Below are 25,892 nucleotides of genomic sequence, written 5' to 3'. Positions count from 1 at the left end.
CTGCCTACCTGCACCACAGTGACCACCGGAGGAGGGTGGAGGAGGGTGGAGGAGGGTGGAGGAGGGTGGAGGAGGGTGGGGTTCATGCAGGAGGCCTGTTTCATTACTGAACGGTGGACATTTGTATAGTGTGGTTCATTTTCTAAATGTGTGATAAATAAAAACAAGGAAAGATTTCTGTAACGTGGTCTGATTGGTCCTCTGTGACACACACACACACACACACACACACACACACACACACACACACACACACACACACACTGTACTGAAAGACCCACTCCATTGACAATCACGCTGTTCATGTGGCGTTTTGCCATTTTGCGTCCAGACTGAAGGCACTGGGACAGTCTGGACTCTGGGACAGCCTGGACTCTGGGACAGTCTGGACAGTGGGACAGTCTGGAGACTCTGGGACAGTCTGGAGACTCTGGGACAGTCTGGACACTGGGACAGTCTGGAGACTCTGGGACAGCCTGGACTCTGGGACAGTCTGGACAGTGGGACAGTCTGGAGACTCTGGGACAGTCTGGAGACTCTGGGACAGTCTGGACAGTGGGACAGTCTGGAGACTCTGGGACAGTCTGGACACTGGGACAGTCTGGAGACTCTGGGACAGTCTGGAGACTCTGGGACAGTCTGGACTCTGGGACAGTCTGGACAGTGGGACAGTCTGGAGACTCTGGGACAGTCTGGACACTGGGACAGTCTGGAGACTGTGGGACAGTCCACCCACAGCCTTCAGCCTGGACTCTGGGACAGTTACAGCGTCAGTGATTGTTGCGGCGGTGTTCCAGAGGCTCCTGTTCTCTCTGATTGGGTCAAACTGGGCAGCAAAGCAGTTTTATTTTGAAAAGCCACTACTTCCTTCTGCTCTTCCATCAGGACTTTATAGTCTCAAACCAGCAAAGCAAACGGCTGAAGAGCTTCTCTGAACGGGACGAGACGACCGACGGACAAGTCCACTGAACCACTGAGGGAAGAGACGCCTGAGAACAGTCGGCCAGACGACTGACGCTGATGAGAAGTGACCGAATGACAGACGGGACGGACGGCGGAGGGAGACAGGCGGAGGGCGGGACGGCAGAACGTCCCCTTGTTCTGTGGTCTGAGGGAACCCAGCAGGATGCTGCAGGTGAACTTAGAGGGTGGAGGACCGAACTGTGTGAAGACGGACACTCTCATCCTGGACGGCTGCTCTGGGTTTTGATTGGACGATCGCCGTTGCTTCAGAGGTTTGATCTGGATGTGGATGGACGGACGGATGGATGGACGGACGGATGGATGGACGGACGGACGGATGGACGGATGGATGGATCAGCTCTTTCTTTTTACCTTTATTCAACCAGAAGGTCCCGTTGAGATTAAACCTCTTCAGGGCAGTCCTGGGGTCAGAGTTGAAATCCAATAGACACCGTTATAAATTACAAGTAAAATGAAAAACAGTTGAAAGACGCCGTCTCAGGTTCTGTCAGCCTGGTTCTAAAAGAGCTCAATGGAACCAGTTCGGTCAGTCCAGTTCTTTCGCAGCTTCACGAACCTGGCACCGTTCCGACTCGGCTCTGCTCAGGGTTTAAGATGTCTTCTGGCCAGTGGTTCTGGTTCTGGTTCTGGTTCTGGTTCTGTTGCGTTCACAGTGGATCACGACATCCTGGTCTCCTGACGAGGGCACCTGCTGGGAGTCGGCGTTGGGGTTCAGGTCCTGGTTCAGGTCCTGCCTGGCAGTCAGAACCACGTGTGTCGCTTTGCTGGCTCTGAGTCCTCCTTGCGGGGTTCCTCAGGGCTCCGTCTGAGGCCCGCTGTGACGAGATGGACCAGGGAGCAGTGAGAGGATCCGTCCAGACAGGAAGTCAGGGAGCATCAGGTAAATTCATAGATTCATGTACATCTGTGCTTGTGTTGTTTCTCCTTAAAGAAACCTTTTCTACTTTTCTTCCATTTAGTTTTAAAAAGTCTCTGATTTGATCTCATAACGGAAAATAAAATTCTTCTTTGCAACGTGAAAATTTTCCCCCTAAAACCTGAAAACCTTTTCACTTCCGGTCACATTTCAGGGCTTTATTTTGGTAGGGCAGCGGGGCGGAAGTCCCTCCCGGCCTGCGTGCGGGTGAGCTCACGCACATCTGGATGCTGGTGTCGGGCTCGCGGCTGCCTCGCGCACTCCGCGTTCCGGCTGCTCAACGCTTCACACCTCAGGTAAGACGCTGCGAGCCGCGGGGGCGCGCACCGCATGACCCGCGCCGTGCGTGAAGTTTGTGCGTGATGGGGGAGCAGGTGGAGGTGGAGGACCGCGGGGGAGTTGAGGCGCGTGAAGGGATCCGTGCTCCGCTGCAGTGCCCGCCGCGCGCGGCGCGGCGCGTCCTGCCGCAGTAAAGCGGTGCGGGTTCACGGGGGAGCGGGAGGTGGAGGAGGTGGAGGTGGGGGTGGGTGGAGGAGCAGCAACAGCAGCCCCCCCCCCCCCCAGCTCTTCCGTTTAATGCAACAAACCACACCAGTTCCTCCAAACACCTGAACGCACCATCCGTCCGTCCAGCCGGGCTCCTCCGGGGACCCTGAACGCACCACGAGGTGGACAAGTGTCTTTAAAGTGTGAGGGGAGGAAGGAAGTGTGCATGTGTTTGTGTGCGCGCGTGCGTGCGTCAGTCACTGTCAGACCTGCTCCTCCAGTGTGTGTGTTCGTCAGAAGAAGTGTGTTAAAGTTGAGCCCGACAGGTTTGGCTCCGCGGGCTCCGATCTGTGCGCAGTGACGCGCAACAGCGCCTAATTGACTTTAAAGGGTGTGTGTTTGCTTGACTGGCACACACACACACACACACACACACACACACACACACACACACACACACACACACACACACACAGAGGGTGCGGCCTGTCCCGCCTTCAATCAATATAACGAGCTGCACGCGCACACGCAGCTCCCGGAAGTGGAATCAAGGCGATGAACGGCTCCCATTAAGTGAGACTGATTTACTGGCGGTGACAGACACCTGTCGACAGGTGAACCACAGAGAGGCTGCAAACACCACCGAAGAAGAAACCAGGCCTCAGGACGGGATGGACTCTGGTGGTCTGGAGTCCTCCGCCGGCCCGGGTCCGAGTGTCCAGGAAGCTGGAGTGTGTGTGAGTGTGTGTGAGTGTGTGTGAGTGTGTGTGAGTGTGTATGAGTGTGTGTGAGTGTGTGTGTGTGTGTGTGTGTGTGTTTAATTAAAAGTCACAGCAGCGGCCGGGGGTCCTTCATGCTACAGGTCGTCCTCTTGTCCTCACTGTCTGCTCGGCTTCAGGCATCGTTTCCTCGGCAACACTGTCAAATGAAAACACGGAACTCTGTTGTGATTCGGTCTCCGTTCACACGGCGGCGGCGATCAGAGCAGCCCGGCGAGACCCGGTGGGGGACCCGGTGAGGGACCCGGTGAGGGACCCGGTGAGGGACCCGGTGGGGGACCCGGTGAGGGACCCGGTGAGGGACCCGGTGAGGGACCCGGTGAGGGACCCGGTGAGGGGACCCGGTGAGGGACCCGGTGAGGGACCCGGTGAGGGACCCGGTGAGGGACCCGGTGGGGGACCCGGTGAGGGACCCGGTGAGGGACCCGGTGAGGGACCCGGTGGGGGACCCGGTGGGGGACCCGGTGAGGGACCCGGTGGGGGACCCGGTGAGGGACCCGGTGGGGGACCCGGTGAGGGACCCGGTGAGGGACCCGGTGGGGGACCCGGTGGGGGACCCGGTGAGGGACCGGTGGGGGACCCGGTGAGGGGACCCGGTGGGGGACCCGGTGAGGGACCCGGTGAGGGGACCCGGTGGGGGACCCGGTGAGGGACCCGGTGGGGGACCCGGTGAGGGGACCCGGTGGGGGACCCGGTGAGGGACCCGGTGAGGGGACCCGGTGAGGGGACCCGGTGAGGGACCCGGTGAGGGACCCGGTGAGGGGACCCGGTGAGGGACCCGGTGAGGGGACCCGGTGAGGGGACCCGGTGAGGGGACCCGGTGAGGGACCCGGTGAGGGACCCGGTGGCTCAGAGGAGAAGAGAGAACCGAGCAGCTGTTCTGACGTTCAGGTCGGAGCCATGAAGCCAGACGGAACCGGAACCGGAACCGGACCTCACCTCCAAACAGCCGTCAGTCACAGCATGAAGACGAGTGTGTTCTGAGTGGAGCTGTCACCACAGGAAACTTTCTCTTCACGATTATCATGAGCAAAAAATATCACGATAACGATATTATCACGATATCAGCAAAAATGTAACTAATAATGGTTCAAACATTCAGATTCATCTTTCATTTCATTTTGTTTGTTTTCTCTCTTTTCCCAGATGAATTACAGTCAGAATACCTGTCAAATGAGGTGTTGAAACAATATGAGAACAGTGACTGTACAGCTGCAAACCAAAAGTGGAGTTACACTCAACTAATTAAAATCTGATGAACTGGTGAACAGAGGATCCACAGCAGAGGCGTCGGGTTGGTGGGTTCTGAAAACCCTCGGGTTCTATTGGGGTGAAGTCCTGTCCCACCACCACACTGCTGAGGATTTATGTTTGTTTGTTTGAATCGGAGGCGGAATGAGCAGCAGCTGCTTCTCTCCAGCAGAGGCGCCGCTACTGGCTAGGGCCCCGAGCTGAAGGGGGCCCCGAGGGACGGCTGACATCAGTCAATTTCAATGACAAATTTAAGGCGCTACACTGGACGCTGCAACGACCAGGTGTTGAAAATCCCCCACATGGGGCCCTTTAGAGTACTCCCCGGTTAGTTGCTAGGAGGGGGCCGGCGGAGAAGACGGCGGATATCAGCGACACAACTTGAAACCCCCCGGACACATTACAATGACACGTCTGGAACCCACCTAATGGGGCCCCACTGCTACCCGGCTAGCTTCAGCGTGCAGTCAGTGTTGCTAACACACTTTCTTCGGGTTATAGAGCGTCTCGCTGTCGCTGTCGGCCACCGCCGACATGCTCAGTTCACTCGTGACGCTCGCTAACTGGGAGCTAGCTAGCTAGGAGCCGTGGGGGGGGGGGTCGGGGGGGGTCGGGTTTTCCATCTGAACAAAGGCTTGAGTTCCATAAAGAGCGTTGGAGTTTTGGTAACGAGGGGGCGGGGCTACTTGAATGACAGACCCTTCTGGAGGTTTGTTCTGCCGTCTCCATGGTGTTCCAGGTTGGCTGGACTCAGTGGGTTCTGTGGACCCGGGCCTGTTCCCGGACCAGCAGAACCTCACAGGGTTCCTGATCCAGGTTCAGCGGAATGCCGTCCCGTTCTGTGGTACGGAACCGCTGGAACCGCGGCGATTCGCTGCGATTGGCCGCAATGATCAGGAGCCGTGGAGGTGGGCGGGGCCAGTCCCGCCCCACCCTTCTGCCTGGCCCCGCCCCCTTGCTGCCGTTTTTATAGCTGGCTTCATGTTCTGAAAGCAGAAAGCAGGGTGTGTGTGTGTGTGTGTGTGTGTGTGTGTGTGTGTGTGTGTGTGTGTGTGTGTGTGTGTGTGTGTGTGTGTGTGTGTGTGTGTGTGTGTGTTTTTTACGGAAGCTGAAGTGAAGCTGGTCCAACCAGAAGTCAGGCTGTTTCACAGCTGCTTCCACATGGGCGTGTCGGTGAATGTCACACCAGTTTCAGTCAGTTCAACACACACACACACACACACACACACACACACACACACACACACACACACACTGGACTGTGTCACAGGTTTGAGCTGCTATTGTTTCGCGTCAAGAGATTAATATCAGCCTGAGACTGACACACACACACACACACACACAGCTCCATCCTGTCAGCAGTTCATCACGGTAGAAGACTCAGGAAGTCTCAATAGCCGCGTTGCCATGGGAACCGTATGGGACTGTAGGCGAAGCGGACTGTAGAGGGTTCATAGAGACCTGGTCCAGGTTTCATGGTGTTTTTGGAAAACAGTCGTGTTAAACGTGTGTGTGTCCATGGACGGCAGACGAAGCGGTCCATGATCAGTCCTGGTTCTCCTGGGTCCTGGTGAAGCGGGTCCTGGTTCTCCAGGGTCCTGGTTCTCCAGGGTCCTGGTTCTCCAGGGTCCTGGTCCTCCTGGGTCCTGGTGAAGCGGGTTATACAGCGTTCTGGGACAGGAGGACAGAGTCTCTGGAGGACCGTCCAGGTCTTGGTCTGCAGCAGCCGTCCTCGGCTGGAGTCTGTCCCCCGTCCGGAGGCCGTCCCCCGTCCGGAGGCCGTCCCCTGTCCGGAGTCTGTCCCCCGTCCGGAGGCCGTCCCCTGTCCGGAGTCTGTCCCCCGTCCGGAGGCCTGCCGGGGTTTCGGTTCTAGCGAGCGTTGGTTTTCTGCAGTTCCAGTGAATTTATCAGTTCAGAGTCTTTAGTGAGTCTGATTTCAACACCTGCTGCTTCCAGCATGTTTACAGGAACCGTCACTGGTTACCATGGCAACCAGTTAATCCAGAACACCGGCCGGGCGGTCGCTAGCGGTCCGCTACGGAGCTCGTTCAACGCCTGGCTCCGTCCCGCCTCTCCAGGGTTTTTCTCAGCCCCGTCCAGCTGTGCTGCTGGTTCTTGACTCTTCCTGCCGGGCGGTTCTCAGAGGGGGGCGTGGCCCATCAGCACCGGCGCTCCTCAGGGCTGTGTGCTGAGCCCACTGCTCCAGCAGCAGCGTCAAGGCTGCTGATGACGCCACCGTGGTGGGGCTCATCACCCTCCAGGAACAGGTCCTGCTGGTCTCTGAGCTGGAGGTCCTGCTGGTCTCTGAGCTGGAGGTTCTGCTGGTCTCTGAGCTGGAGGTCCTGCTGGTCTCTGAGCTGGAGGTTCTGCTGGTCTCTGAGCTGGAGGTTCTGCTGGTCTCTGAGCTGGAGGTCCTGCTGGTCTCTGAGCTGGAGGTTCTGCTGGTCTCTGAGCTGGAGGTCCTGCTGGTCTCTGAGCTGGAGGTTCTGCTGGTCTCTGAGCTGGAGGTTCTGCTGGTCTCTGAGCTGGAGGTTCTGCTGGTCTCTGAGCTGGAGGTTCTGCTGGTCTCTGAGCTGGAGGTTCTGCTGGTCTCTGAGCTGGAGGTCCTGCTGGTCTCTGAGCTGGAGGTCCTGCTGGTCTCTGAGCTGGAGGTTCTCTCTGAACCGTTCTTGTGTTCTGCAGCCGCTCTCCTCCAGATGACCTCTCTGTGTAGAAACAGGAACAATGGATTTACTCAACAGGAAGAGGAAGAACCGCCGTGTCTGTGAGCCTTCTGCTGGGTTCTGCTGGGTTCTGCTGGGTTCTGCTGGGTTCTGCTGGTTCTGCTGGGTTCTGCTGGTTCTGCTGGGTTCTGCTGGGTTCTGCTGGTTCTGCTGGGTTCCTCACAAAGCGGCAGAGAGCGAGCAGCTGCTGGTGAGAAACTTATCTCAGCTGATCAGTAGTGTGTGTGTGTGTGTGTGTGTGTGTGTGTGTGTGTGTGTGTGTGTGTGTGTGTGTGTGTGTCCTCTGGAATGTCTGCAGTGACTCATGCTGCTCAGGTCACTTCTCTAACACTGAACTCTGGTTCAGCCTGTTTGCTCCAACAATGAGCATACACACACACACACGCACACACACACACACAGTCCTTCCTGTGCAGACACACTTCCTGTGTGTGTGTGTGGTGTGTGTGAAGCTGGAATGAGGAAACCTGGAGGTGTGTGTTTGAAACCGATGCCAAAACCGACGGGATGAAAACCTGAACCAGGACTCGGGGTCCGTTCCCACGGCAACCATTTCAAGTGAGAGAGAGAGACAGAGAGAGACAGAGAGAGAGACTCCCTGTCCTGGTTCCATTCCAGATCCTCTTGGTAGTTTGAGTTGACAGTTTCCATGGCAACAGTCAGCTGTTCTGTCCAAACCGTCTGAGTTCTCCTTGTTGGTGTTCAGAGTGTGTGGTTCTCCGTGTTCTCTCCCTGTTGGTGTTTCCAGTGTTCTGCGCTCTGCAGCACCGACATGAGAGCGGCGTTGTTGACGGCGGCGGCCCTTCATCGTTCGGCGGCGGGCCGGGAATCGAACCGCTCTGAGGAACAGACGGAGTTCAGTCCAGTGAAACTGTTTTCAAAACCACCGTGGATGCAGACTGGCGGGATTTCTGTCTTTGCCGCCCCGTAGCGAGGGACCCCCAGGGCGGGACCGGTCCGCGGCCCGCTGGTCCAGGACCGCCGGCTTCCATTGTGTCTGCTGTTGCCGTGGAAACGTGACGCTGTTTGGAAGCTAAAAGCAAAACATTCGTTTTCGACTGAAATATTTTGTAAACAGCGTCTGACCTGCGGCCCCTCTCTCCCCGTTGCCCCCTCCTGTTGCCCCTCCTGTTGCCCCTCCTGTTGCCCCTCCTGTTGCCCCCTCCTGTTGCCCCTCCTGTTGCCCCTCCTGTTGCCCCTCCTGTTGCCCCCTCCTGTTGCCCCTCCTGTTGCCCCTCCTGTTGCCCCCTCCTGTTGCCCCTCCTGTTGCCCCCTCCTGTTGCCCCTCCTGTTGCCCCTCCTGTTGCCCCTCCTGTTGCCCCCTCCTGTTGCCCCTCCTGTTGCCCCTCCTGTTGCCCCTCCTGTTGCCCCCTCCTGTTGCCCCTCCTGTTGCCCCTCCTGTTGCCCCTCGTGGTGCCCCCTCCTGTTGCCCCTCCTGTTGCCCCTCCTGTTGCCCCCTCCTGTTGCCCCTCCTGTTGCCCCTCCTGTTGCCCCTCCTGTTGCCCCCTCCTGTTGCCCCCTCCTGTTGCCCCTCCTGTTGCCCCTCCTGTTGCCCCTCCTGTTGCCCCCTCCTGTTGCCCCTCCTGTTGCCCCTCGTGGTGCCCCCTCCTGTTGCCCCTCCTGTTGCCCCCTCCTGTTGCCCCCTCCTGTTGCCCCTCCTGTTGCCCCTCCTGTTGCCCCTCCTGTTGCCCCTGTAGAGCACTCAGTTGCCCCACGCTGGCGGTGCTCATGCTGCCCTCTGATTGGCTGTCTGCCGCCTCCTGAGCGGACCTCTGGCCAATGGCGTTGCTCGCTGCCGGCTGCAGGCCCCGCCCCCTTGACTGTCCCCCACAGTGCAGCGGGTCCGCCGGGGGGCGTGTGCACGTACGCGTGCATGTGTGCGGGTGTGAAGTTGCGGCTTTTTGTTTGTTTTCTGGAGAGATGGAGCTGCAGGTCAGCTAAAGGAAGCTGCTTTCATCTGCCTGGAACATGACTCGTCCCTCTGGAAGCTGCGTTAGCGTTAGCGTTAGCGTTAGCGTTAGCCTGTCCCCTCAGTTAGCCGTTAGCTTCTCTGCTGCGGATTCAGTTTTTCTGTTTTGCTCCAGTTAAAAATTCATGAGGGAGAAAACTCAGCCGCAGCCGCCTGCTGCTGACTGATGCATTGTGGGAGGGGGGGCAGACCACACTGTACCCAATTAATGTGAGTGCTCAGGGGGCGGGGCAACACACACACACACACACACACACACACACACACACACACACACAGGACTGACGCAGCGTTTCTGCTGACTCTTCTTTCTCCACCCTGGTTCCTGCCGTCTTCAGAGGAACTTCCTGTCCGTCTCTCCGGCGCCGCCCTGCTGGACTGTAGAAACATGGAGGTTTGATGTGAAGCCGCAGAAAGAGAGTTCTGAGACGAAGCAGAGGACAGCGCTCGCTGTCTCCACTGTCTCCACTGTCTCCACTGTCTCCACTGTCTCCACTGTCTCCACTGCCAGGATGCAGCAGCAGGACAGGCAGGGGGCCGGGACGCCACGGCCTCCAGGGGGCAGCACCGCGGGGCGCCGGGGCCACCGGGGGGCCGCACCGGGGCCTCTGGGGGGCCGCACCGGGGTCACCGGGGGGGCCGCACCGGGGTCACCGGGGGGGGCAGCACCGGGGCCTCTGGGGGGCCGCATCGGGGCCACCGGGGCCACCGGGGGTCCGCGCCGGGGCCACCGGGGGGGCAGCTCCGGGGCCACCGGGGGGGCAGCGCCGGGGCCACCGGGGGGGCCGCGCCGGGGCCACCGGGGGGGCCGCGCCGGGGCCACCGGGGGGGCAGCGCCGGGGCCACCGGGGGGGCCGCGCCGGGGCCACCGGGGGGGCCGCGCCGGGGCCACCGGGGGGGCCGCGCCGGGGCCACCGGGGGGGCCGCGGGGAGCCGCACCGGGGTCGCCGCGGGGGGCCGCACCGAGGTCGCCGCGGGGGGCCGCACCGAGGTCGCCGCGGGGGGCCGCACCGAGGTCGCCGCGGGGGGCCGCACCGAGGTCACCGGGGTCACCGGGGGGCTGCACCGGGGTCACCGGGGCCACCGGGGGGGCCGCACCGGGGTCACCGGGGGGCCGCACCGGGGTCACCGGGGCCACCGGGGGGGCCGCACCAGGGCCTCCAGGATGTAAAGAACCCATCCTGGTCAAAATCTCTCCCTAGTTTTTTCTCATGGTCATAATTCTGGTTTTAATTTGTGGGGGAGCCGCGTCCGCCTGTCCGCCCTCCTGCTCCGCCTCTGATTGGCTCGTCTGCCTCACGTTAACCAATCAAATCCATCAGGACACCAAGTATCAGCCAATCAGGACGGGGCGGGTTGGAGGAGGAGGGGGCGTGTCCATCATGTGCCCATCTTTTATTGAAAAGTTGTTTTCAGTGGTTCTGAGCACCGTTGTCATGGAAACGGACATAGAAAAGGCGGCCTTGTGTCTTCTCTGGGAGTGGTTGCTGTGTGAACGGCTCCTCACGTCCTGGTCGGTCGTGGAGAACGTATCCAGAACGTCAGCGTTCCACAGAGGAGTTTGTGTGAAGGTCCCTCTGGTCCCTCTGGTCCCTCTGGTTCCTCTGGTCCCTCTGGTCCCTCTGGTCCCTCTGGTCCCTCTGGTTCCTCTGGTCCCTCTGGTTCCTCTGGTCCCTCTGGTTCCTCTGGTCCCTCTGGTCCCTCTGGTCCCTCTGGTCCCTCTGGTTCCTCTGGTCCCTCTGGTCCTTCTGGTCCCTCTGGTCCCTCTGGTCCCTCTGGTTCCATGGGGAGAACAGCTGAATTGAGGTTCAGGTTCATTTAGTTCCTCTTCAGATCTGGAGGTTCAGGAGGAGGAAGTGACGTATTTACATCTGCCCAGGGTGGAACGGTAGAACCTGCTCGGTTCTGCTGAGCCGGTTCCCCAGAGCCGGTCCCCCAGAGCCGGTCCCCCAGAGCCGGTCCCCCAGAGCCGGTCCCCCAGAGCGGGTTCTCCAGAGCGGGTTCTCCACAGCCGGTCCCCCAGAACAGGTTCTCCAGAGCGGGTTCTCCAGAGCCGGTCCCCCAGAGCTGGTTCCCCAGAGCCGGTCCCCCAGAGCCGGTCCCCCAGAGCCGGTTCCCCAGAGCCGGTTCCCCAGAGCCGGTTCCCCAGAGCCGGTCCCCCAGAGCCGGTCCCCCAGAGCCGGTCCCCCAGAGCCGGTCCCCCAGAGCGGGTTCTCCAGAGCGGGTTCTCCACAGCCGGTCCCCCAGAACAGGTTCTCCAGAGCTGGTTCCCCAGAGCCGGTCCCCCAGAGCCGGTCCCCCAGAGCCGGTTCCCCAGAGCCGGTTCCCCAGAGCCGGTCCCCCAGAGCCGGTCCCCCAGAGCCGGTCCCCCAGAGCGGGTTCTCCAGAGCGGGTTCTCCAGAGCGGGTTCTCCACAGCCGGTCCCCCAGAACAGGTTCTCCGGAGCCGGTCCCCCAGAGCGGGTTCTCCAGAGCGGGTTCTCCACAGCCGGTCCCCCAGAACAGGTTCTCCGGAGCCGGTCCCCCAGAGCGGGTTCTCCAGAGCGGGTTCTCCACAGCCGGTCCTCCAGGGTTCTCCAGAGGGTCACTCAGGCCCGTCAGATTCAGTTCCGACTCAGAGACGCAGATGTTCTCAATGTCGGGTTCTGAACGGTTCTACAGGCAGAACGTCTGAACGACTGCGACTTTTTCTGTTCCGTGACGGAACGTCTGAGCTGGCCCGGTTCCACAGGACCTGGCGGTGGATCGTCTTCAGAACTCCCTCTGACATCGTCAGCGGTGATTTCTGGAACGGCTCGCAGACGGCGGGGAACCGGTTCTCCTCGTTCTCTGAAAAGAACCGTTGGAACGAGCGACTGGGCGAAGGGCCGGTGGTTTGGAACCGTTGTATCGGAGAACGTCTCGTCTGGTTTCTCCACCGGGACGAGGAGAAACCAGAACGCTGTAGCTCTCATGTCGGTGGAACCGTGGAACCGACTGTCTTCCTCACCTGTGTCCAGGTGAGCCTCAGGCTCCGCCCCCAGCGCTAGCCATGCTGCACCCGTCCCAGCCGTCCTCCAGCACCCTGCAGCTGGTCGCCAACGACATGACCACCATCATGGACCGGCTGGACACCCGCGAGCTGGACCTCGGGGACGGAGACTACGACACCACCGACACCGTGGCCTCCAGTACGCCCGCCGCCGCCGCCGCCGCCGCCACACCTCACTTCCTGTGCGTCAGTCTGACTGTGTGTGTGTGTGTGTGTGTGTCCTCCACAGCGGAGCGGCTGCCTTTCTCGGTCATCTACAACACGGTGGGCTTCAAAGACGCCGGCGGCAGCGTCTACCTGTCCTGCCCCATCACCGCCAAGATCCTGGAGGTGGAGCGCTTCACGTCGGCTCAGGACCGCTTCAACGTGACGCACGAGAGGAGCGTCAGCAAGGTGCTCTCGCCTCCGCCCTTCCCTTTCAGGGCCACGCCCAGTCCGCGGGGTCGGAGGTCGCCGGCTTAGCGTCCACACACCCGGAGTGAAAAACAACGCTCGCTACCAAGCTAGCTTCCACCCAGCCTCTGTAGAGTCACTCTGAACAATAAGGAGGAGCCGTGCAGTCAAATGGAGAGCATTAGCATTAGCACTAGCACTAGCATTAGCATTAGCACTAGCATTAGGGCAGAGACCTGCAAAGTATCTGCTGTTCTGTTGAGTGAAGACAGATTACTGCGCATGTTAGCATTACAGCTGCTAACTCACCGCTATCTTCTGTCTACTAATGTTCGCTGCTAAGAAAAAGTTATTTTGAGGAAGCAGTGTGTTGAAGTATAATGTGTGTGTGTGTGTGTGTGTGTGTGTGTGCGTGTGTGCGTGCGCCGCAGTCCATGCCTGCGGTGTATACGATCGAGATGAAGCATGGAGAATTCTCGTGGATGGTGAAGAAGAAGGAGAAACACTTTGTGGATCTTCACAGGGAGCTGAGGACCTACAAGACCTTCATGAAGCTGCCGCTGCCCACACGCAGGTACGCACACACACACACACACACACACACACACACACACACACACACACACACACACACACACACACACACACAGAGTTATTTCACAACACCCTAGAAAATACTATAAACTAGAAGATAATTGACAGATCCTCCTAAATCCTTGTCAGTATTAGACGGTTGTAGTTTAACCGTCACGTCCATCATCAGACGGTTGTGTTGTCGGAAAGTGTTTTTAGTTGTTGTTCTCTTTGCAGATGACTCTGTGTTTAATTTATCCAGATCTACTGTTTAAGACTATAAGTTACTTCTCCAATACAAATCCAGTAAATTGTTTTTTTTTCTGCCATTGATTGATGTATGTTGCCATGGCAACTCTTTACATGGATACGTTCTGTTTCCGTGGTTTCTGTTGCATGTGTTGTCCTTGGAATTGAACCAAGAACCTTGCTGTGTGTTGTGCTCTACAGTCACACGATTAGGAGACAGACGGCCTCCAGAGGTGAAGCCAGGCAGATGCCCAACCTCCCACGAGGGGGCGGAGACGAGCTGGAGAGGGAGGGGCAGGTCTCCAGTCGGAGGGTAGGTCCCTCAGCACTGACTGCAGGTTTAAAATGTGAGCAGTTTGCCCCGAGTGCTGACTGCAGGGTTAACCCTGTACAGCACTCTGCAGTGCTGCTACTTAACTGTTGGTCACTGTGGCGTTGCAGAAACAACTGGAGGACTACCTGAACAACCTGCTGAAGATGCCAATGTACAGGAACTACCACGCCACGGTGAGGAGCTGGCTCCCAACACTGGTTACCACGGTACCTCGCAACCGGTTACCACCAGGGCTGGGTACCGCTTAACGGTGCCTCAGTGGTACCGACCGAAAAACTTGGGTGTATACCGGTACCGAACAAGAGGCGTGCGTACGGGTCTCAGTGTTCTTAAAGGTTCTTAAAGCGGCGGCGCATCAATAAACATGAGCGGAAACAATCGTTCAGTTCTTCTCTTTTACTGAAAAACGGCGCATCGCTTCGTTGAACACGTGACCACGTCTTACCGCTCACACTCTTTCCTCACAGCATGCAGACAGCCTGCAGCCTGCAGCCCTTCTTCCTCTGTGGTGTCTGTAAGATAAGGCTGAACATGCAAACAGCTCCCCTACTGGCAGGAAGTGTAAATGCAGTCATGGCGTCTCTGTGTGCCGTGAAGGCAGGGACCGAAAAAAGTACCGTTCAGGAACCGGTACCGTACATGAGGTATCGAAAAAGTACTTGTACCCGAAAAATATCTAACGGTACCCAGCCCTAGTTACCACGGCACCTCACACTGGTTACCACGGCACCTCACACTGGTTACCATGGTACCTCAGACTGGTTACCACGGTACCTCACACTGGTTACCACGGTACCTCACACTGGTTACCACGGTACCTCACACTGGTTACCATGGTACCTCAGACTGGTTACCACGGTACCTCACACTGGTTACCACGGTACCTCACACTGGTTACCACGGTACCTCACACTGGTTACCATGGTACCTCAGACTGGTTGTAGTGGTAGTTTGGTTGTACCAGATTGTTCAGAGGTGTCAGTCGGTACCGTGGTTCCGCTGGTGAACTGGAGTGTAAACTGGATTTGTCGGTTCTCCTGAGTGGAACAGTCAACCTGCTCCGTTCTGCTGTTTCTTCCAGACGGAGTTCATTGACTCCAGTCAGCTGTCCTTCATCCACGACCTGGGACCCAAAGGCCTGTAAGACACTGCCGGGCCCCGCCGGGCCCCCCCCTGGGGCCCCCCCCTGGGGCCCCCCGGGCCCCCCCAGGCCCCCAGGGGCCCCCGGGGGGGCCCGGGAGGCCCTCACCCACTTTACGTCTAAATTTGATTTGTTCAGCTGTTTTTTTCTGTCAGGTTTTGTTGTGTTGCTGTTTGTTTGGGTGTTTATTTTTTAGGTGTTTGTTCAGTTGTTTACTTGTCCGGGTGTTATTTGCTCAGGTGTTGTTTGTTCGGGTGTTTGTTCGGGTGTTGTTTGCTCTGGTGTTGTTTGTTCGGGTGTTGACGTGGTTCTGCTCTTTCAGGGAAGGCATGGTGCAGAAACGATCCGGCGGTCATCGAATTCCCGGCATGAACTGCTGCGGGCGCAGCAAGATGTGTTACCGCTGGTCCAAACGGTCAGAAACACACACACACACACACACACACACACACACACACACACACACACACACACAGCTTCACTTTTAGTGAAATGAACAGAAATGGTCAGTATATTTATATCGTGTCTGTCTCTTTCTTTGTCTCTCTGTCTATGTGTCTCTGTCTGTCCCTGTCCCTGTCTCTGTCTGTCCCTGTCCCTGTCTGTCCCTGTCCCTGTTTCTGTCTGTCCCTGACCCTGTCTGTCTCTGTCTGTCCCTGTCCCTGTCTGTCCCTGTCTCTGTCTGTCCCTGTCTGTCCCTGTCTGTCCCTGTCCCTCCCTGTCCTTGTCTGTCCCTGTCCCTGTCTGTCCCTGTCCCTCCCTGTCTGTCCCTGTCTGTCCCTGTCCCTGTCTGTCCCTGTCTCTGTCTGTCCCTGTCCCTGTCTCTGTCCGTCCCTGTCCCTGTCCCTGTTTCTGTCTGTCCCTGACCCTGTCTGTCTCTGTCTGTCCCTGTCCCTGTCCCTGTCTGTCCCTGTCTCTGTCTGTCCCTGTCTGTCCCTGTCCCTGTCTGTCCCTGTCCCTGTCTCTGTCTGTCCCTGTCTGTCTCTGTCTGTCCCTGTCCCTGTCCCTGTCTGTCTCTGTCTGTCCCTGTCTGTCCCTGTCCCTGTCCCTGTCTGTCTCTGTCTGTCTCTGTCTGTCCCTGTCTGTCCCTGTCCCTCCCTGTCCCTGTCTGTCCCTGTCCCTGTCCCTGTCTCTGTCCCTGTCTGTCTCTGTCTGTCCCTGTCTGTCCCTGTCCGTCTCTGTCTGTCCCTGTCCCTGTCTGTCCCTGTCTGTCCCTGTCCCTGTCTGTCCCTGTCTCTGTCTGTCCCTGTCCCTGTCTCTGTCCGTCCCTGTCCCTGTCCCTGTTTCTGTCTGTCCCTGACCCTGTCTGTCTCTGTCTGTCCCTGTCCCTGTCCCTGTCTGTCCCTGTCTCTGTCTGTCCCTGTCTGTCCCTGTCCCTGTCTGTCCCTGTCCCTGTCTCTGTCTGTCCCTGTCTGTCTCTGTCTGTCCCTGTCCCTGTCCCTGTCTGTCTCTGTCTGTCCCTGTCTGTCCCTGTCCCTGTCCCTGTCCCTGTCTGTCTCTGTCTGTCTCTGTCTGTCCCTGTCTGTCCCTGTCCCTCCCTGTCCCTGTCTGTCCCTGTCCCTGTCCCTGTCTCTGTCCCTGTCTGTCTCTGTCTGTCCCTGTCTGTCCCTGTCCGTCTCTGTCTGTCCCTGTCCCTGTCTGTCCCTGTCCCTCCCTGTCCCTGTCTGTCCCTGTCCCTGTCCCTGTCTCTGTCCCTGTCCGTCTCTGTCTGTCCCTGTCCCTGTCTGTCCCTGTCCCTGTCCCTGTCTCTGTCCCTGTCTGTCTCTGTCTGTCTCTGTCTGTCCCTGTCCCTCCCTGTCCCTCCCTGTCTCTGTCTGTCCCTGTCCCTGTCCCTGCAGCTGGCTGGTGGTGAAGGACTCCTTCCTGCTCTACATGAAGCCGGACTCGGGCTCCATCTCCTTCGTCATGCTGTTTGATAAAGAGTTCGGCATCAAGGTGGACTCCAGAGACACGGAGACCAAACATGGACTCCGCGTGGACAGCCTGTCCAGGTCCGCGACGGGTCCTCGATCTAATCCTCTTCCTGGTCAGACTACGGTCCGGGGGCCACCGTGGGTCTTCGGTTCATGTCTGACTGGTCTACATCAGATCCAGATGTAAAGTGAATGATGGGCCACACAAGAAGCTACAGGTCTGAGACCGGGTCCGGGTCTGGGTCCAGGTCTGGGTCTGGGTCCAGGTCTGGGTCTGGGTCCAGGTGGAGCTTCAACCAGGGGGCTACATGAACCTGGTCTGAGACCAGGTTTTGGTTTAGGTCTAAATCTAATATGTAATGTGTGGATCTGGCTCTGGTGTGTTCAGGTCCTAGACCGGTTCTGACTCTGGTCCTGGTGTGTTGAGGTCCTAGACCGGTTCTGACTCTGGTCCTGGTGTGTTGAGGTCCTAGACCGGTTCTGACTCTGGTCCTGGTGTGTTGAGGTCCTAGACCGGTTCTGACTCTGGTCCTGGTGTGTTGAGGTCCTAGACCGGTTCTGACTCTGGTCCTGGTGTGTTGAGGTCCTAGACCGGTTCTGACTCTGGTCCTGGTGTGTTGAGGTCCTAGACCGGTTCTGACTCTGGTCCTGGTGTGTTGAGGTCCTAGACCGGTTGTGACTCTGGTCCTGGTGTGTTGAGGTCCTAGACCGGTTCTGACTCTGGTCCTGGTGTGTTCAGGTCCTAGACCGGTTCTGACTCTGGTCCTGGTGTGTTGAGGTCCTAGACCGGTTCTGACTCTGGTCCTGGTGTGTTGAGGTCCTAGACCGGTTCTGACTCTGGTCCTGGTGTGTTCAGGTCCCTGGTGCTGAAGTGCAGCAGCTACCGCCACGCCCGCTGGTGGGGTCAGGCCATGGAGGACTTCGTCCAGAAACACGGCGCCGCCTTCCTCAGAGACCACCGCTTCGGATCCTTCGCCAGGGAGGAGGTCAACATCCCCGCCAAATGGTAACCGTGGCAACGCGGGCGGCTTTCATGGCTTCATGTCTGTTCGTTGGGAGACGCGGTCAGTGAACGCATCACAGTCCTAACATGTGAAGCTCCTGGAGGCTGGAGGACCGCCGTCCTGCGTCCTCCAGCTGCAGCACAGCTGGTTGCTATGACAACGACCTGGACTTGTTCCCTGAAGACGTCGGCGTGAGACGGCTGCCCCGAGGCAGAGAAACTTCCAGAACATGCAGCACGGCGGCCCTCCAGGAATGCAGTCTGACATGAGCGCTTTAAACTATGCACCTGAACGCATCACAGCTCGAATATTACAAGGATGCAAGTGAACGCATCACAGTTCTAATATTTACAAGACGCAAGTGAACGCATCACAGTTCCAGTATTTACAAGACGCAAGTGAACGCATCACAGTTCCAGTATTTACAAGACGCAAGTGAACGCATCACAGTTCCAGTATTTACAAGACGCAAGTGAACGCATCACAGTTCTAATATTTACAAGACGCAAGTGAACGCATCACAGTTCCAGTATTTACAAGACGCAAGTGAACGCATCACAGTTCCAGTATTTACAAGACGCAAGTGAACGCATCACAGTTCCAGTATTTAAACCGGGTGGCAGCCCTCGGCACGCCTGGCATTAACATTAGGCATGTTTACCTGTGTCTCATATGATGACTGTCCGCTAATGACAGCGGAGCGGAAAAAAATGGGGCATTATTTGTTCCGCATGCGTTCCCTCGTACGTAGTGACGTGACGACGTGACAGGAAACAGGAAGCAGGACAGTCAGAAACCAGCAGAAGAACGGCGGTGCTTTAAAAACACTTTTTAGAAAAAACCCTGGAGAGGAGAGATGGAAGCAAATCGCACAACAGCGAGTTGTTCGAAGAGCTCTGAGGCAGAATACGAGCGATCGCCCCGCCGGTGTTATGGATTAACTGGTTCCCGTGTTAACGAGTGACGGCGGAGGTCTGTGTAAACACCTGCTGATAACAGCAGCTGTTCAAGTAAGACTTTAAACTTATACACTCACTGTAACTGTTGATAACTGACGTTCGCTAGAACGTCTACAAGTTTCACTCATCTATTGGCCACCAGTTAACACGGGCACCAGTTAATTTATGAGAGCACTTTATGGAGTTAATAACAGAAAACATATCTTTAAAGATACGGTTGTTTGTGCTTTATCTGAATGGAATAAATTTCCAGGTATGTCGGAAATCTTTTTGTATTTTGTGTGAACTTGTGTTTCGGTTGATAACGACTCACACTGACGAGAACGTCTGAAAGTGGCTCCAGGACAACAAGGCTGCCGAGCCCGGATTTAAAAGATGTAAATGAACGGCTCAGTTCTGTTGATGATGCAAGTGAATGCCTCACAGCTCCATTTAGATGCAAGAGAATGCATCGCAGTTCTATTTTAAAAGACGCAAGTGAACGCATCACAGGTATTTGAGGAGAAACGGTGGTCAGTGAACGCGTCGCAGATTAAACGCTCTTCTTGTTCTTGCTTTGTTGTCTGGTTTTGTCTGTTGTTTATCTTGTTTATCTTCTGTTGGCTCCTTCACCCTGCTCCTCTGACCACAGGAGGTCAGTGAAGGCATCGTGGTGTGTTCAGGGGTCTGTGAGGAGCTTCTGCAGATCCTTCAGCCTCACTTTGTGAAATATTCATTCATCTCACTTCTGCTTATTAATACGAAGAGACCAGATCCTCCGTCAGGCGGAGCAGCTCGTCTAGACGAGAGGCGCTCCAGCTGGCAGCGCAGTGTGTGTGTGTGTGTGTGTGTGTGTGTGTGTGTTCTGTCTCTGTGAAGCTGTGAGTGTCTCACTGGAGTAACCCGACACAAAGAGCAGGGAAAGTGAGACTCAGCAGCTCATCACCTGTCGTCCTGCCGCGCAACTCTATACTGTGTGTGTGTGTGTGTGTGTGTGTGTGTAATACTTCCCTCTATTACAAAGAAGCCTGTAGGCAGTGAAGGACAACAAAGACTGGACGGGTGCATATTAACACCATCAGTTAGAAAATAACTTAAAGGACCAATAAAGACACAGTACGACAATAAAATTACAGAATTAAACGTAAAATCAACAGAAAGCTGCAGAAAAGTTCAGTCATTGTGCAACTTTCCAATAACAGTGAGTGAAATTCTGTTAATGTGCAGAAAGAAACATTAAATGATGCAAAATGTTAAAAAGAGAAAAAAAAACCAACAGGTGATGCAGAAAGTGCAAAAAACAGGAAATTATTCAAATTATTCAAATGTAAAAAAAAAGAAAAGTCAAATTCAGTAAAAATTTACTAGAATGCTTTAAAGCTACAGGAACAACCGTGTGTATGTAAACAACCTGTGTGTGTGTGTGTGTGTGTGTGTGTGTGTGTGTGTGTGTGTGTGTGTGTGTGTGTGTGTGTGTGTGTGTGTGTGTGTGTGTGTGTGTGTGTGTGTGTGTGTGTGTGTGTGTGTAGGTACGTGAATGGGAAAACCTACATGGAGGACGTGGCCGACGCTCTGGAAGAAGCCAAAGAGGAAATCTTCATCACAGACTGGTGGTACGTGTGTGTGTGGATGTGGGTGTGTCTGTTTGAGACTCAGACACTGTGTGTGTGTGTGTGTGTGTGTGTGTGTGTGTGTGTGTGTGTGTGTGTTCCAGGCTCAGTCCGGAGATCTTCCTGAAGAGGCCGGTCGTCGAGGGCAACCGGTGGCGTCTGGACTGGATCCTCCGGCGTAAAGCGGTGAGTTGATTGGCCGGCCGCTCGCTCCGCCCGACGAACCTCCGCCTCAGCTCCGTTCTCCTCCACCTGCTCCACCCGGCCGTTTCCACAGCAACAAGGCGTACGAGTCTTCGTGATGCTCTACAAGGAGGTGGAGCTGGCGCTGGGCATCAACTCCGGCTACAGCAAGAGGACGCTGCACCGCCTCCACCCCAACATCAAGGTGAGTCCACACAGTCAGCCAACACCACCACCCAACACCCACCAACACCACCCACCACCACCCACCAACACCACCCACCACCACCACCACCACCACCCACCAACACCACCCACCAACACCACCCACCACCACCCACCAACACCACCCACCACCACCCACCAACACCACCCACCAACACCACCCACCAACACCACCCACCAACACCACCCACCAACACCCACCAACACCACCCAACACCACCCACCACCACCACCCAACACCCACCAACACCACCCACCACCACCACCCAACACCACCCAACACCCACCAACACCATCCACCAACACCACCCAACACCCACCAACACCCACCAACACCACCCAACACCCACCAACACCACCCACCACCACCCACCAACACCATCCACCAACACCACCCAACACCACCCACCACCACCACCCAACACCCACCAACACCACCCACCACCACCACCCAACACCACCCAACACCCACCAACACCACCACCCAACACCACCCACCACCACCCACCAACACCATCCACCAACACCACCCAACACCACCCACCAACACCACCCAACACCCACCAACACCACCACCCAACACCACCCACCACCACCCAACACCACCCAACACCCACCAACACCACCACCCAACACCACCCACCACCACCACCCAACACCACCCAACACCCAACACCACCCACCAACACCACCCACCACCACCCACCAACACCACCCAACACCACCACCCACCAACACCACTAGAGATGTTCTGATACCATTTTTTGCCTCCCGATACCTTTAAAGGGGCTGGATCAGGCAAAATTCACTTTCTGTATGTTTTAACCTTGTTCTAGTTCTGTTCTCACCTAAAACTCCCCAAAGCATTTTTTTCCTTCCTGCCTGAGTGTTTGAGCTTTCCTGGTGTTCGTGCTGCTCAGAGAGGCAGCCCCTCCCACCGTGAAAACGCTCCGTTTCCCACGTTCACGTCACACTGTGAAGACGGCTCCCCTGAGCCCCCCCCCCCCCAGGCCCTCAGCAATCAGCGTTGCTGCTTTTTGTAACTCCGATTTCGAGGATAAACTTTCACCATCGTCTGAAAGCAACAGTCGAGCAAGAGTCTGGAGGGTCTGAAGGGTCTGGAGGGTCTGGAGGGTCTGAAGGGTCTGGAGGGTCTGGAGGGTCTGGAGGGTCTGGAGGGTCTGAAGGGTCTGGAGGGTCTGGAGGGTCTGGAGGGTCTGGAGGGTCTGAAGAGTCTGAAGGGTCTGGAGGGTCTGAAGGGTCTGGAGGGTCTGAAGGGTCTGGAGGGTCTGGAGGGTCTGGAGGGTCTGGAGGGTCTGGAGGGTCTGAAGGGTCTGGAGGGTCTGGAGGGTCTGAAGGGTCTGAAGGGTCTGGAGGGTCTGGAGGGTCTGGAGGGTTAATGTTAATGCCATTTCTAGGGTTTGGACTGGCTAAAAAAGCAGGATACAGGCCCTTTACTGTTGGTATCGGCCGATACCGAGTACCGATCCGATACCAGTATATTATAAGATAACACCATGCCTCGCCTGCAGGACTGTCACATGAGCATCACGGGGTGAGGCCTGGCTCAGGTTAAACCCTCTAACATGAATCAATACAGCAAATTCAAGGCATTTATTTTTAAAAAGAACAGGATCAAAAACAGCAGTGCAAATACAACTGAACTGAATCAGTCTAGGAATAACTATTTTCAATAACTTAAAGTGCAGCCCCAATATTTTTAGATTAAAAGGGAATTTAAATAGAACAATATGAAACAGTAGTGCAACCACAACTTCAATAAATCTAGGAATATATGTTGTTGCATTTTTAAATTAAAGTGCAGACACAATATTGTAAAATGAAGTCATTTAGACAAAACAGTATAAATACCAGCAGTGCAACAGTAACTTCATAAACAGATCTAGAAATATTTTTTTAATCAGGGCGCAAACATGACAGTAAAATGAACAGGGAGTTTAAATAGAACAGTAAAAAAGTAGTTCAACAGCAACTTAAAGGATTACTTTCTAAAATGTTATAATCCAAAACCAACCTATGAATTCACATTCAAAAGATAAAAATCCAAAGAGCAGAAGCTCTCTGAACAAAAAAATAGGCTTCCTTAACGGGCGCCGTACGTCTGTCACGTGATCCGTTCTTCCTCTCAAGAACCGCAGCTGCAGCAGCGGCAAAGACCTGTCAGAGCTAACGGCCAGCAGGTGGCGGTAGTGCGACCAACGGGATGCAAACTGCCAAAACATTACAGAAGAAGAAGTGTCAGTGCTAACGGAGCTGACGGAGCTGACGGAGCAACCAGTAAACAGATTACTGCTGTATTGGCCCGAATATAAGACGACTCCGATTATAACACAACCCTATTTTTCAAAGATCATTTTGTGAAAAAAAAAAAAAATGCTGAAGACAATAAGGTCACTCATAAAACAAATTTTTATTCTACAATTATTATAAACTCAAAAACTCACAACTGAGATAACATTTCACGAGACATAAAATGAAAAAAAATATTACTACAATATTGAATAAAAAATATATTCTCCTCCTCAAAATAACAAACAATAAGCAACAAATAAGAACCTCAAGGGGTCCAAACTGCATAAATGATGTAAATAACTGTCCAGGTCCTTCAGCTGAATCAGGCTCTGGTGGTGGACATTCTGTCTGTCCGTCTTTCAGAGACGTCTTCACTCTCCCTTCTATCAGTCTCTCTGAAGCGTCTCTCAGGACCACGGAAAGCTTTTCTCATAGCGTTAGCATCTGTAGTGTTTTTTCTGTGCTCTCCAGTCAGAACGAGGCTCTGCTCCACCAGACCTCCTGCAGCTTGGCAGTAGTTTGATGACTCTGCTGCGTTGATCACCATCAGTTTAAAGTTGGTATCATAACTTCTCCTCTGTTGTTGCTCAGTTGTCCAGCGTTCAGCCGCTTTGTTCCAGATGATCCGCCATTTTTCATCAGATCATCTGATCTCATTTCATCGCTCCACTCGCTCTCTGCTCAGTGATACTTTGGCTCCATCTAGTGGTGCGGATGCGTATTGACCATCTACCGTAAGTCCGCCATTATAACACCACCCCACTTTTTAGGACGCAATTTCTGGAAAAAAACATCGTCTTATATTCGGGCCAATACGGTAATTTGATGAATGACGTGGTCTCGGTCGGTACCTGGACTCCAGGACTCGCCGATACCGATGCAGCATTTTCGGCAGTATCGGCGCAATTTCCGATCCTGGTATCAGAACAACTCTAAACGCCACCCACCAACACCACCCACCAACACCACCCACCAACACCACCCAACACCACCCACCAACACCAACAACACCACCCACCAACACCACCCAACAACACCAACCAACACCAACCAACACCACCACACACCAACACCACCCAACAGCACCAACCACCAACACCACCCACGTACTCTGACCACCAACAGCAACACAGTGTGTAGTGACCACCTCCATCATTACTCTGGTCCAATAAACGGTTAATGACCACAGTAAACCCGGATGGTTACCACCCGGGTTAACTCCCGGATGGTTACCACCCGGGTTAAGCTCCGGATGGTTACCACCCGGGTTAACTCCCGGATGGTTACCACCCGGGTTAAGCTCCGGATGGTTACCACCCGGGTTAACTCCCGGATGGTTACCACCCGGGTTAAGCTCCGGATGGTTACCACCCGGGTTAAGCCCCGGATGGTTACCACCCGGGTTAAGCTCCGGATGGTTACCACCCGGGTTAACTCCCGGATGGTTACCACCCGGGTTAACTCCCGGATGGTTACCACCCGGGTTAACTCCCGGATGGTTACCACCCGGGTTAAGCCCCGGATGGTTACCACCCGGGTTAAGCCCCGGATGGTTACCACCCGGGTTAAGCCCCGGATGGTTACCACCCGGGTTAACTCCCGGATGGTTACCACCCGGGTTAACTCCCGGATGGTTACCACCCGGGTTAACTCCCGGATGGTTACCACCCGGGTTAACTCCCGGATGGTTACCACCCGGGTTAAGCCCCGGATGGTTACCAACATCTAACCAGTGGACTGAACGGAGTCCAGGTCAACCAGAAATGAGGCCCAGAGTGAAACCATGATGAGGACTCCAGGAACTCCTTCAAAACCACACAGCATCACCGAAAGTGTTTTTACCACAGACCTAAAACCAACCAGGACCAGACCAGACAGCTGTAAACCACAGTGGAGCCTCCGCCTCCAGCCGGTCCTGCTGAACCAGGACCAGCTGGTCAAACTGACCGAAACTCTGTAACTTTGTCAATGTGTGACGTCATGGCTCCGATCCTCGCCGGCCTCCCTCAGGTGATGCGCCACCCGGACCACGTCTCCTCCGCCGTCTACCTGTGGGCGCATCACGAGAAGATCATCGTCGTCGACCAATCGGTGGCCTTCGTGGGCGGGATCGACCTGGCGTACGGCCGCTGGGACGACCGGGAGCACCGGCTGACCGACGTGGGGAGCGTGACGCTGTCGCACCTGGAGCAGGTCTGACACACACACACACACACACACACACACACACACACACACACACACCCCCGCAGTGAAACGTGACTTTGTTCTGAGACGTTCGAGACGCTGCTGTCTGAACATCCAGTGTCTGATCCGGTCCGGCTGAACCCGGTCTCTGATCCAGTGTCTGATCCGGTCCAGCTGAACCCGGTCTCTGATCCAGTGTCTGATCCGGTCCAGCTGAACCCGGTCTCTGATCCAGTGTCTGATCCGGTCCGGCTGAACCCGGTCTCTGATCCAGTGTCTGATCCGGTCCAGCTGAACCCGGTCTCTGATCCAGTGTCTGATCCGGTCCGGCTGAACCCGGTCTCTGATCCAGTGTCTGATCCGGTCCAGCTGAACCCGGTCTCTGATCCAGTGTCTGATCCGGTCCAGCTGAACCCGGTCTCTGATCCAGTGTCTGATCCGGTCCAGCTGAACCCGGTCTCTGATCCAGTGTCTGATCCGGTCCGGCTGAACCCGGTCTGCACCACGTTTCAAATGAAGACTCAGAACTTCTGAGCTGTCACGGGCTCCACGGCTTGGAAACACTCCGACCCGGTCTCCGTCGAAACGGAGACAACACTGCTCCTGGTCCTGGTGCGAGCCCTGGTTCTTGTCCTGGTTCTGGTCCAATTCCTGGTCCTGTTTCTCTTCCATCTTCTGGTCCTGGTTCTGG

General features: G+C 56.0%; 2 protein-coding genes across 2 annotated transcripts in view; both read left to right on the top strand.

Moving 5' to 3' along the window:
• Positions 1-25, top strand: part of LOC115385288 (cullin-1) — a 26,848-nt gene extending 26,823 nt beyond the window's left edge. Inside the window, exon 22 of the mRNA XM_030087265.1 lies at positions 1-25. This exon is cut by the window's left edge and continues 469 nt beyond it. The gene's annotated coding sequence lies outside the window, so the exon portion shown is untranslated.
• Positions 26-2,124: 2,099 nt separating this feature from the next.
• LOC115385287 (phospholipase D1-like) overlaps positions 2,125-25,892 on the top strand; it is a 36,623-nt gene continuing 12,855 nt past the window's right edge. Inside the window, exons 1-14 of the mRNA XM_030087264.1 lie at positions 2,125-2,196; positions 12,107-12,277; positions 12,368-12,531; positions 12,963-13,105; positions 13,555-13,666; positions 13,795-13,860; positions 14,769-14,827; positions 15,151-15,243; positions 16,667-16,819; positions 17,598-17,747; positions 20,213-20,296; positions 20,398-20,479; positions 20,571-20,681; positions 25,025-25,207. Coding sequence (XP_029943124.1) covers positions 12,139-12,277; positions 12,368-12,531; positions 12,963-13,105; positions 13,555-13,666; positions 13,795-13,860; positions 14,769-14,827; positions 15,151-15,243; positions 16,667-16,819; positions 17,598-17,747; positions 20,213-20,296; positions 20,398-20,479; positions 20,571-20,681; positions 25,025-25,207 — 1,539 coding nt within the window. The 5' untranslated portion in view covers positions 2,125-2,196; positions 12,107-12,138. The remainder of the gene's footprint in view (positions 2,197-12,106; positions 12,278-12,367; positions 12,532-12,962; positions 13,106-13,554; positions 13,667-13,794; positions 13,861-14,768; positions 14,828-15,150; positions 15,244-16,666; positions 16,820-17,597; positions 17,748-20,212; positions 20,297-20,397; positions 20,480-20,570; positions 20,682-25,024; positions 25,208-25,892) is intronic.

The sequence above is a fragment of the Salarias fasciatus genome, unplaced genomic scaffold (genome assembly GCF_902148845.1).
Source record: "Salarias fasciatus unplaced genomic scaffold, fSalaFa1.1, whole genome shotgun sequence".
Lineage (NCBI taxonomy): Eukaryota > Metazoa > Chordata > Actinopteri > Blenniiformes > Blenniidae > Salarias > Salarias fasciatus.
Note: the sequence above shows the minus strand (reverse complement) of the source record. Positions and strands in the feature narration are given on the sequence as shown.